We start from the raw sequence: 17,523 nt of genomic DNA, 5'->3' as shown, positions 1-17,523 counted from the left end.
GGAATCATGTAGTCCTTAGCCTTTTCACATTGGTTTCTTTCACTTAATAATATACACTTAAGTTTCCTCCATGTATTTTTGTGGCTTGAGCGCTCGTTTCTTTTTATCACTGAATTAGATTCCACTATCTGGATGGACCACAGTTGGTTTATCTGTTCACCTTCCAAGGACATCTTGTTTGCCTTCGGGTTTTGGCAATTACGAAGAAAGTGGCTATAAACATCCGGGTGTGGGTTTTTGTGTGGACAGTAGTTTTCAACTCCTTTGGGTAGATACCAAGGAGCGGAACTGATGGAGCATAATAGGGTAAGAGTTCTCTTAGTCTTGTGAGAAACTACCAAATTGTCTTCCAAGGTGTCTGTGCCATTATGCGTCCTCATCAGTCTTGGGTGCTGTCAGTGTTTTGGTTTTGACCATTCTAATATGTGTGTAGTGGTCACTCATTGTTTGTAACTCTCGAATAACCTATGGTGTTCAGCAGCTTCTTATATGGTTATTTGCCATCGTACATCTTTGCTGAGGTATCTGTTCAGATCTTTTGCCCATTTTTAAAAAACTGGGTTGTTTGTTTTCCTACCGCTTAAAGAGTTCTTTTTATATTTTGGAGACTAGCTCTTTATCTGGTACTTAGTTTGCAAAGACTACTCTTCTCAGCTATGGCTTGTCTTTGCATTCTCTTAATACTTGTTTATCTTTAATTATTTGACCGCAACATCATCATCCAACTCTTTTAAAGTACTAAAGTACCTGCAGGCTTATAGCTGTTAAAGAGGATGAACAAATCGAATGCTCCATTCCTTTTCACCATTGACTGGTTTTGTAGTCGGGTGCGTTTGTAGATGGGATCAAGTCATCAAGCCCATCAGCCGCTCCATCTCAGACCTCACGTTCTGAACCGGGATCCTTGCTGCTATCATCTGAGAGTCAGCCTGCGGTCTGTCGGAGTTGGCCGGCTCTTGCTGAGCTGATTGGAGCTGCCGACATTTTTGCTGACTGGAGTCATGCTGTCTTTGCCAGTTTGCTGGAATAGACACAGACACCGATTGGGTCACGCTGAAGACATTCCTGTCTTGTGAAGCAAGTCTGTTTGTATTTTAGGTTTGCCAGGACTAATGAATTAAAACATTTGGACTCTCCACAACTTGCTGTTTATCAATGCCTCTGACAGGAGGAGGGTTTTCTTTTGCACTTGCTTTTTCTAGAAGCATGACAACATCCTGGCTGGTGGAGAGGCAAGGAAAGGAGAGAGGGGTTGCGGAGGGAAGCGGAACAGGGAGGCCCGTGGGACGCAGGGGTCTGGGGGAGAGCAGGTAGCAGGGGACTGCCCTGACAGCTGTCATTGCCCCTCAGACTGTCACTAGCTGCTATGCAGCAGGTGGAGCCTGCTCTCTTACTAGGTCTTCGCTCCACAAAGGCAACGACTGGCCAAGGCAGTGGTTGGCCCTGGATTACACAAGTGCAGACACTCAACTAAGTGAGGTAAGGCAGCAGGTGTGAAAACCGAACTAAACGCTCGGGGCACCAGCAACTTAACTGAAGCTCTGTTAACAGCGGAGAGGAGGACAGCAGTGGTCCATTCCCACAGGCGGTGTGATGAAAAGGCAAGCTGGTTTAGGAGCTCTCCTGGCCAACACCGTGTGGAACTCAAAATCCAGCCCCCTTGGCTGCTGTCATCCTTTCCGAGGCAGGCAGATGTTCTCCGTTGTGTGGAGGGGAGGGGCTCTAATGAGCTGTGTTTACCAGTTTCATTTCCCCGGGCGCTGGAAACCTCGAGGCAAATTTCCACCTCTCGTGCTTTATTTCTTGGTGCAGGAAAGCATTGGGAAATTTAGCCAAAAGAGGAGCACTTTTCATCCTGTTAGGATGTTAGGATAAAATGGGTCGGTGATGGGACAGTGCATAACAATCAGACTTTTTCTCTTAGCTACAACTTTAAGGGTTTTTTTTTACTGTTTGTTTTGTTAAATTTGAGACAGTCTGTTCTATTCCCTAGGAACAGGTGGCTAACAAGATGGTTGATTCTAAGCAGAGGAGACTACACAGAAATGTATGTCAGAGCTAAGATAAAACATATCCTGAGTCAAGTAACAGCAATTTTGTATTACCCTTTTCTTACGTTGAATGTTTCATGTTATTACTTTTTTTTTAACTTAGAAGGACATGACTCGGAGTGCTTTATGGTTCATTGCTATTTGTGGTTTTGAATGAATGGGCCAAATATGATTCTAACTGGGTGATAAACAGCTGCTGGTTTTTCTCCAAAGCTATACTAGGTGTTTAATATAATCCTGTTCTCTTTCCATATACTGGGTAGGATGATTCCATATGTATGTATGTCTAAATATATGTGTGTGTGTGTGTGTGTGTGTGTGTGTATGTATGCATTTGAGTTTGCTCTATAAATAAGTGTAAAAACAAAATTCAGTGTTCTGGACACTATTTTTAGATACAAAAAAGTTATGGGAAAGAGTTGGAAACCTTGCTCTGAGAAAATGTCCTGATAAACAGTTCCCAGAATCTTGCTGAGGATGGTTAAAGAGATGATTTATATTTTGCCATTTTTAGAGATGTTTTCCTAAAAATATCACTCAGAGTTTTTGGTTTACTGTCTACATGAGAAGGAAAGTAGAGAGTTTAGGGAAGCATGATTAAAAATAGAAAAGTTGCACATATGTATTTAAATAATGAAGATATCATGTATTTATAACAATCTCTTTTCCTTAGTCCCATTGTACAAAAGTTATCAAATATCTTGGTTAAAATGTATTTGGGCTAAATTCTATTATTATAACAAGGAAATATGCATGTATTTTTGCCCATCCCAACTCATCTATAGGATGTTTTTCCATTCATTCGATCTTAGTTTATTAATGATAATTTCACAGGTACAGTAGAACATCAATAGCATGTTTTTAAGTTCTGTCTTTTGCTTGTATCATACATTGTTAAGATGTACAACCTGATATGTGTTTGATAGATTCACAGGTAGTTAAATAGATATTTAAAGCACATAATATTCATACTATAACTGTGGGATATTTTAAAATAGACTTTGGTATTCTTGAAGTGGTCCTTGATACATTCTTTATCACCCATTCTTTACCACTCAATAATTCAGATCAATAATTCAGGTCCAATTTAGGCTTTTGAGTGTGACTAATTTAATATGAAGCCATCTGATGCCCTATTAGGATTTCTTTATCCTCCTCAATTAAAAATAAAACACTATATAAGACCTGGAAGGGCCAGGGTTGGACTAGTGTGTGTGAAGGGATACTAAAAAAGTGAGGTGGGTGGAGATTTTGCTCTATCTTGTATATTTCATTCTAGATATGTATTTCCAAGACAGGTTTTTTTTTTTTTTTTATAAGCCAGAAAAAGAATTTTAAATGGGGCAGGTGAATACTTTCCATGTAGGGAAAGAAAGCTAGGAACTGGGAGTATCTTCAAAATAAGAAAGTAATGCTTACTAACTTTCCCTCCAATTTCCAAGATCCTCTGAATATTTGAGGGATGACTTGGATAAGTGACAATGGCTCTCTCTTGTCCTTACAGCTGGAAGACCCAGGGGAAGGCCAAAGCTCAGGTGCCCACATGATCAGCACAGCCAGGGTACCTGCGGATAAGCCAGTACGCATTGCCTTCAGCCTCGATAATGCCTCAGGTACGCTCTGCATGCAGGGAGAGGGCCACCTCCCTGCCCGTCACTGCTTTGTGGTCATCTTTTCCTGTTCCACAAAGGGTGTTTAAAAATGCATGCCTGGGGATGCCTGGGTGGCTCAGTCGGTAAAGCATCTGCCTTCAGCTCAGGTCATGATCCCGGGGTCCTGGGATCAAGCCCCTCATCGGGCTCCCTGCTCCGCGGGAAGCCTGCTTCTCCCTCTCCCTCTGCTGCTCCCCCTGCTTGTGCTCCCTCTCTCTGGCAAATGAAAAAAAAAATCTTTAACAAAAAGAAAAAATGCATGCCTGGCATGATCTAATGATGGGGCGTGTGATTTTTTTCATCAAGCATCGTTGGAGTGTGGCTTCCAGAAATGCCTCTGGTGATGCCGCCCCAGCCTCCTATCCTCTGGGTGCTTTAGCACATTTCTCCTTCCTTTTTACTTTCCCCATTTAACTTTCTTTATTATAAAATTCCCAGGGCTATAACAATTTCTAACGATTCCAACGTATGTCATCATTGAAACTGTGTGAGGAGACGTTTATTAAAGCCCTGGCAGTTGGTTAGTGATGTAAAAATATCACTGTCCCGGTTCCAGCAGCAATATTTGGAGCCCAAGTTCCAAAGCCTGGTTTCTCACTGGTGCTTCCACAATTCAGGCCGAACAAACAGACTGCAGCCAGAGTGATGAATGGGACAGGTGAGGCAGACCCTTTTGAAATAGTAAGGTCTGAGGTGAGGCTGCCGTACTTGGAGCCCTTTGTTATGACTCCCTTCAGTGACCTCTTAACACACATATTGAATTACACCACCTATGACGGGGACCCCAGGTGGTGTGAGGTCACAGACGTGAGAAGGGAACCCTTGGATCTCTGTCACTGGCATCAGCCTTGGCTCTCAGTCTGTCATCTGTTAAAATCCACAATCACACACTCAAACAACACTACTGTTTCAATCTTGGGTCTTTTGAGGGCTGATTCTGTTTACCTATCAATCAATCACTCACCTACTCAGTCGTCTATTTTTCTTCCTACACTGCACATGTAGGGGTAATATTTTAAGAAGTAATAATTGAAAAGAAGCAAGTTTATCCCTAAAATAATGCAAAGTAAGCATCTGGGCTCTGTGAAGTCTGACATTATACAGCCAATTCAGGCTTTACTTATACCAAGTGATTCTGGTGGTAGCCCATCTGCCCCCATTTTCCTGGATTGTTCAGCCCCCAGTGGAGGATTTGTTCGAGAGTAAGAAGAGGTGAAGCCTTGACTCTTCATTGTCTGTTCTTTCAACCCTCTTCTCATGGCCTGCTGTTGTCCTGGTATCTCCACTCAGGTTGCCTTGAAACACAGTGGTGAAGGGAAATCCTCCCAAAAGGCAAACCAATCCATCCCAACAAAGAAATGATGACTAACATTAATTGCATTTCTCTATTGTATTAGGCATTCATATGTATTATTGCATATCTCTAAAATAACCATGCAATGTAGGGGCGCCTGACTGGCTCAGTTGACAGAGCATGTGACTCTTGATCTTGGGGTCCTGAGTTCAAGCCCCACACTGGGTGGAGAGATTACTTAAATAACTAAGTAAATATTAAAAAAAATAACCATGCAATGTAGACATTAGTATTACCAATTTGCAGACACAGAGCTTGAGGTCCAAAGACCATGCTGTAAGTAGGTTAACAGAGTTATGATTTAAATGCAGGTCTCTAGACTTATGAATCTGAACTCTATTATTCTATATCACTACTCTAAAAAGAAAAAGAAAAGCCCCTCCTGCTTTTATGCGTTTCATAAATGTAAGATTTTAGGAATAGTTCATGCTTGAGTGGCTAGCTTTCAAGACAGATACATGTAAGCTCCCAAATCTGGGAGAAGGAAGTATAATTTACTTCCTTGTGATCATGTCCACATGAGCAGAACAAGTCTTGTTACGATCAGCAGTCTTACAAAGACAATTTCAGTATATAAAGCTTATTTATTCCAAGCAATATTATTATATCGTAATTTTGGACGAGACAAATAAATGTACCGTTTCCTCATCTTTATTTATTAATTTATTAAGATTTTATTTATTTTTGGGAGAGAGAGAGAGAATACACATGAGCAGGGGGAGGGGCAGAGGGAAAAGCAGACTCCCTACTGAGCCGGGCGCCTGATGTGGGATTTGATCCCAGGACCCTGGGATCATGACCTGAGCCAAAGACAGACACTTAACTGTCTGAGCCACCCAGGCACCCTCCTTGTCTTTATTTTAACAAAATTTAATTTATGTACAGAAAAGAGCATGGAGAGGTGAATCTTGATCTTTGGGCTGCATAAATATATTCTTCCTTGAAATACAAAATATACAATTTGTCATTAATTTGCCATCATCCTTTGAAGGCTATCAGCCCCTGACTAGGAGCTCTTATATGTTTTTTTAATCAGTCAGTTTAGATTGATTCGTTCCAGTCTTTCAAATGTCCCAAGAATGCCCACTTTTGAAATTCATGTTTTTTAATACGGTAGCTTCAAAAAGGGGTTGTCATTTATTTCAAGTAATTCATACTCTCTAGTTCCACAAAAAGATGCTTGGGAAGATTTATAAAGAAACTGCTAAAATTAAAAAAGAACTTTTTCCTATGATCTATGTGTCCTCATATCTCTAAAAAGGCATCTAACTAGAGAATCCAAGGCAGGAGTGGGTTTCTGCGTTTCTCAACCTTTCTTAAAATAATGACCTGAGAGCGCTCACCAAAAATACATGTTCCAAGGCCCTACTCCTGTATATTCTGGGGCAGTAGGGACAGATGGAGGTCCAGCAATCTGTATTTCTGCATGCATATGAAGTTGTGAGTGCACAGAAAGAGGCTTTGCAGATATTTGGAGACACTCCCTCTGAATTCTTGACTATGGAGCCTGTGGAGTGTCATGGAGAACAACACTTGCCATCACGCACGCTGTGCATGCCTTTTGAATTCCAGTGCATTCTAGACCACACATTTAGGGGGAAAACAAAGGCAAGCATCCTAGATTTCCATAGTAAATGGGGAAACTAAGATGGAATTTTGGGAAGTAATTCCATAGTTATGGATTTATCGTTGAGGGGTAAGCAGAGTCCATGAGAAAAGAGTGCTCATTCCTTTCGTTATATTAGGCTTTTTTTTTTTTGCATATTTTTCTGAGATGATTTCATGTAGAGGTTAAGGACATAGGGCTTTGGAGTCCTCAAGACATGGTTTCTAGACCCATCTCCATCACTATTTGTGTGATCTTGGGTAAGTCACTCAATTTTGCTGAACTTCAGTTTCCCACAAGGTGTATATAGTGATAATTCACACAGTGGTTGTAAGAATTAAAGAAGACTATATAGGTAAAGCATTTAGCATAGTGCTTGACACAAATTAAGGACTCGACTGGTCCTTGTACCTATGATAATTGATTCTGGAGTATTAAGGAAAATATAAGCGTCTTAAGCAGTTTTATGTCTCACCTATATCTCCCACATCTACTTAATGTCAAGATAGAGTTTATAGTATAACTGGCCTGAGATTATTTAAAGACTGGTTTTGCAATTGGAGGATTTGGGGTACCCCTGCCTCTCCTCTTATCAATTAGCTGAACTTAGTTTCTATGCTTTAGTGCTCTCCCAAAGGTGGGTGAGTTGTGCAAATACGAAGTATGGCATGATCCCTCCTGTGGGTTTCATAAGGCAAAGGGAATTGAGGAAAAATCTGTGTCACCCAGAGCAGATGGGAACATCTTCCTGGGAAATGTGATAGTCAACCTGCTCTTGAAGACAGGTGGGGTATTGACGGGCAGTGTAGGAAAGGTGCCATCTCTGGGTACCAGGTACCAAAAATGGGGGCTATACAACTTTTAACCATTCTTCCTTTTCCTTTCAAACAAAAAGACTGAGCAAAACCTAAGAGTCAGGAAGAGCATGATATATTCATCAAATAGTAAAATTCTTGTCAACTGGAGCAGAGGTTTGAATGGTGGAAGAGTGGCATGTCATTTAATGAACCATACTTTGAGGTTTACCTTGAATATCTGTATATATAGCCATTAACTAGAGTTAACAATATAATCCTAAAAGTTCAACAACAGGGTTGGATTTGATCAGAAACAATCGAGTGTCAAAAGTTCTTGAGCAAGGGAATGATAGGATGAAAATGGTAAATGTTCGATTGGTAGAACAGTCTGGAATGTGTAGAGATGAGAGAATGGAAGAGGCTTTTTATAATGGTACAGAGACAGAGTACTGAGTGCCTGGATCAGATGATGGAATGGGATGACTGAATTCAGAGTACATTATGAAGGGAGGGTTGAAAGGACTTGGTGACAGACTGGCTCTGGATGGGGAGCTGATCATGACTTATTGATGGCAGAATGTGCCACAAGACTCCAAATAGACGGTGGACCTCCAGGGGCTTAAATACAGGAAGCAAATTTTTAGGGGGGGAGAAAAAGCCCTTTAAAATATAATCACCACTTCTAGCCTATCATCAGAAGCCTTCATTAAGTAACACTTAGCTAACCACAGTTCCTGGAGGCAGCAATGGCTATTTTTAACAAACTAATGATATGATTGACATTACTTCTAAACTGGGAATTCCAAAGAGTTAACTTTCTAAATTGGGACATTCATGGAGTTAGTTTTCCCAATAGAAAATATGCAGAAGAGAAACATGAATCCCATCTCTTGGGTTATTAGAGAATCACTGGCTCTTCTCCAGCTGGAGAGAATTTAGAGTTGGACTGACATGAGGATTTCATGTTCATTACTTGAGCGTTTTCTTTATTTCAGTCAAGCTATAAAATCTGCTACACTCAAGTGTGAATTTAGACCTTGGCTGTGGGGTTCTTTTGGTGGTTGTTGTTGTTAAGCTTTTAGGGTTTTTTTTAAGAAGGAGTCAAGGATACTAGTATCAGCCCAAGTCAGTAGCTTTCAACATTTTGTTTTTAAAAGATTCTTTCAAGCTATTAGAATTTTTCATATCTGGACTTGAATTAATCATATGACATTTAGTTAAAAAAAATCCAGGATCCATTCTGTTGATATCTCTTTTAAGTAGTACTATTCTCCTTACATATCAGAGTGTTTGTGTGGCAGTGGGAACCATGTGGAGCAGCTGAAAGAGTGACCGTGGAATCTAATTTCACTGGACGTTGTGTGAATGTCGAATGTGCACGTGCACAACTGATTCTCAGGAAAATCGTGATGCAGGTGAAGTGTCTCTTGTCGTTGTTGCTTTCCTTCAACTTTTTCTACCTTTGGTACCTTTAGGTATTATTTCCCTCCCCCTCCTCAGGGCCCTAATGTTTTCTGTCTTCTCTTCGCTCCATGCTCCCAATCCTTGTTCTCTGGAAAGACTTTGGAAAACCTCATTCCCACTAAGCATTAAATGAATGAATATTGAGGTTTACTTTAAAAAAAAAAACAAAACTCTCAGGGTGTTTTTTCTTTTTTCTATTATTATTACTGTTATTTTAAATATCCACAGGGGAATCGGTAGGAAGTCAAGGGTTAAAGCCCCCCCTGGAATTTTGCCAGCCAGTGGAAGAGAGAGGATGGTCTTTGGGAGAATAGGGGCTTGGGGAGCCTTTTTGAGCTCTTTCAAGTCACCTTTCCTAACTCTGACCCTGCCTCCAAAGCTGTCTCAGCACGCTGTGACAACAAGCAGTCAAACTCCCTCATAGGTCCGATGGGAATTGAAGGGGGAGGAGTCTCCTATATTTACATCTTTCATGAAGCACAGAGTTGAGAACCACAGTGGAAATGTAATCATTAAATACTATAAAATCAATAATACAATATCTGTAACCACTTTGAGTTTGTTATTCCGATATCAGATGAAGGTTCTTTGAGATACAGCTGGATTTATCGGTTGGTATCTGGTGCTTAAGGCCACAAAAACCGGACGGAAGTCATTGTTTGTTGAATACCTAGATGCTTTTACTTATATCATCTCATCAGTTTAGACTGGTAGCAACTCTGCGGGACGATGTCATTATACCCATTTCACAGATGCGGACCATTGGCTAAGGGAGGTTAAGGAACTTGCCTCAAATCAAACAGTTAATAAGTAGTAGGAAGGGATTCAAAGCTGGGCCCTTGGGGCTGTTTTTGCTTGAATACCCATTTGAAGTAAGGGCCATGTAATGAGAGAGAAACATGATTGTTTCTGACAGCAAAGAGCTTCCTCAACAGTCATGGGAAATGGTGGAGAAAGGTTAGTTCTGATATGTTTTTATAGAGCAGGAAAGAGGAAAAGTAGAGGTAAGTTTTATTTGGTGGTGTGCTGAGAAATAAATATACCTCCCCCTGGCTCTTTTTGAAGGAAATGTTTCTGGGCAAATATGTTATAGGCTAAATAAGTAAAACTATTCTTACAAAAAATAAATTGGTAAGATTCACAAACTTAGCTACAATAATAGTGGCTAGATGAATGTTTCTAAGAAACATAAAACCTGTCTTTAAACTGAATCAGGTCTTGGGCGTCTGGGCGGCTCAGTTGGTTGGGCGACTGCCTTTGGCTCAGGTCATGATCCTGGAGTCCCAGGATCGAGTCCCGCGTCGGGCTCCCTGCTCAGTGGGGAGTCTGCTTCTCCCTCTGACCTTCCCCGCTCTCATGGTCTCTCTCTCTCTCATTCTCTCTCTCAAATAAATAAATGAATAAAATCTAAAAAAAAAAGTGTTTAAACTGAATGAGGTCTCTCTGTGTGGAGAAATCTCATTCAGTCTGTTTCATGTATGATCTTTTTTTTTTTTATTTTATTTATTTAGAGATTTTATTTTATTTTTAAAGATTTTATTTTATTTTCAAAGATTTTATTTATTTACTTGTCAGAGAGAGAGAGCGAGAGAGAGAGAGCACACAAGCAGGGGGAGCGGCAGGCAGAGGGAGAAGGAGGCTCCCTGTTGAGGAAGGAGCCTGATGGAGGACTTGATCCCAGGACCCTGGGATCATGACCTGAGCTGAAGGCAGATGCTTAACCGACTGAGCCACCCAGGTGCCCCTTGATGTATGATCTTGTTTGTAGGTACTGGCTGAGGTGACATGATGATTACTATTAATTATAAAGAATTGGCAATCTGTTAGGTGTCATACCAAATCACTGCCTGAATCCGTACCCATGTCTGCACTTTTAATCTGATGGGCCCTGAAAATCCAATGTGTATTAAAAGGTTCACACGTCCAGTGTTTAACAAGCAGGAAGCAAAATTTCAAAAAGCTTTTGATGTGTCTCAAAATGATGTGTTGCTCTAACAAGAACCAAGGTATATAGACATGTTTAAAAAGTTTTTTTGATACATTAGTAATGTAAGTTGGCAGCCTTAGATGACTTATTTCTAAAACTAAAATATGAATCTTGATTTAGATTTAAAATGAAAGTACTCAAAGACCTTTCAGGCATAAATTAAAAATTTTTAAATAATATTTCATATGGAAAGTGTTTGCTTTGATAGGGAAGTAAAAGGGAAACCCTTCTTAAATTCAGATTTAAATGAAGATAGAAAACCCAGGAGACCTGAGGTTGTGGCTGCACCAGGGAAATCTTTCTTAACTGGCGTGGGGAGAGCTAAGTAATCAGAAGCAGTGATTCTCACCCTGCCTCCTGTCTGTATTATTCAGATGAGAAATAATACCTTCAACCCTCACCATCATACACATACTCTCATATGCACACATCCACGCGCAGGTGCCTTGCCCCCCATTACCCCTTTGGTTGGATTTATGCTGAAAAGGAATGGAAGTAAGCTCAGTTATATTAAATATTCATTATTATTACTGATTATTTCCTAGGCGCCTGGCTTTAGGCTGATTGAATTGACATATGCATTCCTTTACTAATAAGTTTTTGAGACAGGAGAGGAGAAACCAAGTCTCGAAGAGATTATGTTGATTGTCCACATTAAAAAAGTGGCTGACCTGAGCCCTACAGAATGTGGACTAACCCACTGTATCTTGAGTGGTTAGGAGCTTCCACAGTTCCAGGAATATTTTTGCATGAGCCTTGGCACTGTAGCCGATGCCCAAAGCCATCTGCCTCCTAAGTGTGAGTCTGTTCCCAGTGCCCCGAAGGATTATCTTCAGGACTCCAGCGGGCAGGATAGCTACGTAATTTGTGGACGCACAGTACTAAAACCCAGGGCTGCTTGCCCAAGAATTTCAAGTACTCTCGCTAGAGCATTACACCAGGAGCCACACCTGGGGGAAGGGCTCTGTGTGTCTGCGTGCACACATGCCAATGGGACCAGCCCTGACTGCAGAAAATGCAGTCAAATGGAATGGATTCTGGGCAGGGGTGCCTCTTGAGTTTCTGGCTGGGGAGTGGGGTGGGGCTTGGGAATGTCTTCTAACCGTGGCTTATCTCCGTCCTGAGGTCTTCTCTGTGTGGAAACCTAAACTCTTCCTACCAAGGATTTGCCTGCAGTTAGGCCTGGGTTGGAGAGCCCAGTGGAAGGGGGAGATAATGGATCCCAAAGGCCAGTCAAGATGTTGCCTAGAACAGTGGTTCTCAACTGCTGCTTTGCAGGCCTGGTCTGGCTTTGATGAAGTTGTCACTTCTCCGAAGTACAACAAAAGGAATACGGGCACGGCGGTGAGGTTTTCTTGGTGTGTGTTTGCTTTTGTCTCTAAAGCTAAATTTATCCATTATACTGGACACTTTTCTACGATTATGTTTGTCTTAAGATTTGGGGGCTAAAATGTTCTCTCTGTCATAAAGAGATACTAATGATACATGGTAGGTGTTCTGAGTCATCTTCACCAGCTGAATAAAAAGTTGGACACTCTAAGGCATGATTCCCAATGTTTTGAGGAAAATTTCACTGTCTCATGAAATACAAAAGTCAGGGAGCTCATGGACCAGAAAGCAAAGAAGAGCAGAGTAGGATAGGGAAGAGCTCGGGGCTGGGAAACACCCCTTAGTCTTACAAAACTCATTTCCTTTGTTGGGGCCCTTGTCCTTTGCTCTGCACGGAGTCCTGGACCAGATGATGGCTTAGTCCCGTCCAGCTGCAGCATTCTCTGAAAATTCTGACCACATAGCTCTCATTGCTAAATAACAGTGAGGATTTGGATTACAGACCCAGTGGGTCCCACTTACCTGATTCACAGGGAAACAGAGAGAAGACAATTTCAGGAAATCTGAAACAGAATAACCACAAAAGCAACTCAACAGCTGTTCCAGGGTTGCTGAGACTATGTACTATGGCATGTCATAGTGGTTGGGATACCAATAAGAAAGTTCTATCTTAAGTACCATTGACTTAGTCACGTTGTGTTTTGCAAAACAGGCAGCGAACATCTGCTTATCAAAAAAACAACAACCCCCCCAAAACAACCCTTTAAATTCTTTCCTTTATATTCCGTTCTTTAAAAATTCCTTAGGATACATTTTGCTTGGACCACTAAAGCCCACAGTGGCATTTTGAAAAATGAAGTTGAAGAATTTTTTTTTAATAATAATACATGAAAAAAACATGACAAATTTGCCAATTTAGCAAGAGCCCGAGTCCCTGCCTCGCACATCAAAGGCATTCAATGACTATTTGGTAAATAAATATATTTTAATAAAAATGTACTTGCATTCTGATTTTGTCATTTTATAAGCATATCTGGTAACTGCTCTCCTTTAAAAAAAAAAAAAAGCCAAATTTGCCAGAGAGAAGGTCTCTTCTCTTGTATAGCTACTGTACAATCCACTTTGTGCTTCTGAATTGTCAAAACAAACCTAACTGCTCTCAGGAACGCCGATCCAATGTCACTGTCAAAATGTTTTACAACGATTTGGCCAAATGTTGGAGGAACAGCTGTGCTACTAGTCTGTCTGAATCATTTTCCTTCTTTCCTTTTGGCCCAATCCTGTGATTCATCATTCTGCTTTTAGAATACTTGCCTATTTTTAAAACCAGTCAAAGAAGGCAGCCACTGTTTAAAAGAAAACACACCGCACATCAACTCAGAGCAGCTTTGTAAGCAGCTTTGCAAGCCCTGAAATTTCTGGCCGGCAGGGATGCCAGACGAAGCAGATGGCATCAGGCAGTGGAAGGCAGGCCTGGCTTTTCAGACTCTCGGTTGTCTCCTTACATCTGTCTTCGGTTTTCTTATTTCTGCTGCCGTTTCCCGCTTGGATTAAGCCAACGTGAACCATTCTTTAACCAAAGTCTTATCTTTATTTTGCTTGTCATTACAACATCCATTGCATGTTTCTTTTTTTTAAAAAATATTTTATTTATTTATTTATTTAATTGACACAGAGAGAGAGAGAGAGACAGTGAGAGAGGGAACACAAGCAGGGGGAGCGGGGAGAGGGAGAAGCAGGCTTCCCGCTGAGCAGGGAGCCCGATGTGGGGCTCGATCCCAGGACCCTGGGATCATGACCTGAACTGAAGGCAGATGCTTAACGACTGAGCCACCCAGGTGCCCCCTCGTTACATGTTTCTATGTCAGTGAGTTAGACTTTTTTTTTTTTTTTTTAACTCAAGAGATCCAATCTTCAGCCTTGTCCACAAAATTATCAGCATGCTTACCTATAAGTGCCACGGTTTGACTATAGGTGATGATGTAGATTTCTACAATGCACTGTATTAATTCTGGGGCATACCTTGTATTGGCTATTTACTTTACTACAGTGAAGCCATTGAGTAACTTGCTTCTTCTTTTTTATAATTAAGCAGGAAGGAGTGTGACTTCACAGGCAGTAAGGTGGATTAAATCCCAGGAAGCCTTGAGCTCCCTTCCTGGCTGACTTTTAGGATTCTGGAAGGCACTATCTATTCTGGTACTTTACAGAAGTGGTTTCTCCTTCTAACAAGTGCCTGTTCATCTGTGATTATTAGGGGTGGGATGCCAAAGTATAATATGTTCCCATTTACCTGTGCCAAGTTGTTCTGGCCTCAGACACAATGAACTGACATAATCATGATGTCTGGCTTATTGATATTTTATTGAGGTACACTTAAATGTGCCTTAGACTCACATCAGTTTTACAAACTACAGGTTTCATAATGAAGGCTACCTGTAAAGGGTCAGTAGCAACAAGTGAATATGTCTGTCTTTTGGCCAACTCTTTGCAGATGAAGCGGTGGACTTGAAGAGCCACAGTACCCGACAGAAGTTGTCATTCTGAGTAGGAAGAGAGCCCTCAGAGGGCCTGGGGATCAGATCTCCTTGGGTCCTCTTGATTCAGTCCTGCAGCCTGCAGCAAGGTCTTGGGGAGATTTTCCCCATTTCTACTTGCTGTGTGAAGCAGAACAGAGTTAGTGAACCTGTGGGCATCCATAGTCTGGCATAGGCACAGGAAAAATTGCATGCAAATTGGGCGATGCTTTATCACTGTCTTAAGCCACTTTTAAATGGGAGTATTATTATACTACTCTTGACTAAAATATACCAGAAGCTATTAACTGCTGTGACCCTTGAGGTGTTTGGCAGAGGCAAATACTGTCCTTGTTTGAATTACCTTCCTGGTAATTATCTTTGGTGCCTTCAAAGAATTGTACTGCCTTAGAAGCCAGGAGCTCCGTGCATGCTGTGTGTTATTCTGGACTATGCTGTCGAGGAGTAGGGAGAGGAGACTTGCTTTGGCGTCGGATATGGCCCATAGCACATGCTCTTGTTCAAACAGAACAGCACATTTTTATAAATAGATTTGGTTATGATAGTGAGAACATGAAAGCCATGAACTTTCCTTTCTTTGTTATAGTGTAAAACAGATTTGGTTTTTAAACAATTCTTTCACTTGTCTTTTGTCTTATCCTCATAGTCATCTGTCCCGGGGTAGGTGTTGCCAACATGGAGGGGGTGGGAATGGATGGCCCAGCAGCACCAGAGCCCGCCTGGACATATGAGGTTCTGCTGACAAGGGGCTGTGCTCTAGTTGTGTGGCTGGGTCACAGTATGTTCTCGAAGACATTTGGGGGTGACTTGGATATTTTAGGCCAAACTCCTCTCAGGTTTCCTCGGATGCTTCTGAGACCATCTTCTGATCCAGCGACACCTGCCTATTGCCAGTCAGTCAGTGTAAGGCATTTGGGGACAGAGTGGCCATGGCTGTCTTCGCTCGGGTTCCTCCACATCAAGGCAGTGCACGCGGCCTCAGGTGGGGACTGCTGCCTGCCGTGCGGGGAAGAACCCCCTGACTGGGTTGCTGCCTGTTGCTCACCGGAACCCAGAACGAGGCTCTGGGTAACTGCCTGGTGGTGGTGATTTGTGGTAAGGACACCAAAGCTTGCCCCCATTGGAGTCATTCAGAGCAGAGCTTCTATTTTTCACTAACACATTCTTCTGTCCCATTGAGGTTGTTCTGATCACCTCATTAGCGCCTTGTTAAAGCACTTTCCTGCACACCAGGGAATCTGGGTTTGGCTACCATGAGAATATTGTGCTTCTTAATTGTAGAGCTACCAGACTGAACAGTTGAGGATTCTGATATTTGCAAAATTTTGGCCAGGCCAGCTATGCTCTCCAGGCTTCCGTTTTGTACCAAAAATGAACAAGATTGTCTTCTGTATCCTCTGTGTCCCCACCTGAAGTGATGAGAATAATTAAAGCAGTATATACTGATGATTTAATTGTATAAATCCAAAGATGGTGAGAGCAGGACGCCTCCCAGGAGAGAAAGAGCTCTATAGTGAAGAATCCTTTTATTTTCATGTTCTAGATGATACACCTCCTGAAGATGCCATTCCTCTGGTCTTTCCAGAATTAGACCAGCAGCTACAGGTAAGGATATATCCAGAGTCTTTCCTTTTTCCTCTTTAGCTTCACAAGATACAGTGAATGCACAAGTGACGTCATTGAGAAAAGACTGACTTGGAGACAGAGCGGGGAGTTTTCAAGTCATCAAGGATTCCGTTTCTAGAGCTCCAAAGTCCTGTAACTCGCATGTGATATCCCTGTCTACGTATCTGGCTATAACACCAGAATATCCAGAATTTACAGCATAAGCAAGCTCCTATTTATCAGGAGTTCTGGAGCGTGGGAACAGGGCTGGTCCCTGCCTTCCTTCCCTGAGAATGTCTCTGTGCCATTGCGCTTGTGGCCCATGTTGAATGAGTGATTTAGTGGTAAACTGTGCAGAGGTGACTTGTGCTGGGCGGGGGTGGGGCTGGAGAGGGGGCTTCAGAGTAATCTTCTTTTCCTTCCTCACCCCAACCCCTCCCCAGTCCTCTGACAGCTTTCAGTAGAATACAATTATTTTAAGTTAAACATTCTGAATACTGTCTGGTTTGATCTGCGAGAAAACTATTTTGTGTGTGTAGTTTACAGATGACCTATCAAAGAGATCCCATTTCAGTACACCAGAATCATTTGAAAGGAGCTAATTTATGACATTTCAACTTTCTTTAGATGATATATGGGGATTCCAGGCAAAGATGGCTTTAGGAAGATGTTCTGTCTGAAGACCTGGATACTGGCCGTGGGCCAGATGTGCTCCTGAGTATCTCACTTTGCAGTCACACTTAGACAAATGTAATAGGGGTGTTGAATCCTGCACACAGACATTTATTTAGTCACTACTTTTTTTTTCCCCCTCTAAGTATTGATTTTTGAAAACCTTTGGGAGGGGTCTGCAACCTCTACTTCCCACCAGGCCTTATGTCCCCCATTGTCTTCCACCCAGCAGTTCTTCCCATTTGTGGGTGTGACTGGTATCCTGAAGTCATTCACATGTGGGACCCCCAGTCCTGAACGGCCATTGACAGAGGTGGGAAGAACCAAGAATGAGCCCTTGTGCAATCCAAAACAATGTCCTTTATGGTGGGTTCCAGTTCTGATCTCAGTGCCCAGTGCACTGAGTTAAAAACCTGGAAGTAGCCAGGTCAGATTGGAAGAGCCTGTGTTCCAGTACTAGAGTGGTCTC

The 17,523-nt window shown here is 41.9% G+C and overlaps 1 protein-coding gene across 3 annotated transcripts in view; it reads left to right on the top strand.

Annotated features, from left to right (window-relative positions):
- Nucleotides 1–1,222: 1,222 nt before the first annotated feature.
- The window catches only part of MAP3K7CL (MAP3K7 C-terminal like), a 37,616-nt gene continuing 21,315 nt past the window's right edge, over nucleotides 1,223–17,523 (top strand). The window contains exons 1-4 of one of the 3 annotated variants that reach the window (XM_073891339.1): nucleotides 1,223–1,479; nucleotides 1,994–2,047; nucleotides 3,556–3,664; nucleotides 16,321–16,382. In XM_073891339.1, coding sequence (XP_073747440.1) covers nucleotides 2,012–2,047; nucleotides 3,556–3,664; nucleotides 16,321–16,382 — 207 coding nt within the window. In that variant the 5' untranslated portion in view covers nucleotides 1,223–1,479; nucleotides 1,994–2,011. Of the gene's footprint in view, nucleotides 1,480–1,993; nucleotides 2,048–3,555; nucleotides 3,665–8,756; nucleotides 8,876–16,320; nucleotides 16,383–17,523 lie in introns of those variants that run through there. The other 2 variants (XM_025872329.2, XM_073891350.1) reach the window with 2 other exon arrangements.

This window comes from Callorhinus ursinus, unplaced genomic scaffold (genome assembly GCF_003265705.2).
Source record: "Callorhinus ursinus isolate GAN/ISIS: 27379988/994484 unplaced genomic scaffold, GSC_fseal_2.0 scaffold1, whole genome shotgun sequence".
NCBI classification, from domain to species: domain Eukaryota; kingdom Metazoa; phylum Chordata; class Mammalia; order Carnivora; family Otariidae; genus Callorhinus; species Callorhinus ursinus.
The sequence above is the reverse complement of the archived record's forward strand: the minus strand, read 5'-3'. Positions and strand labels throughout refer to the sequence as shown.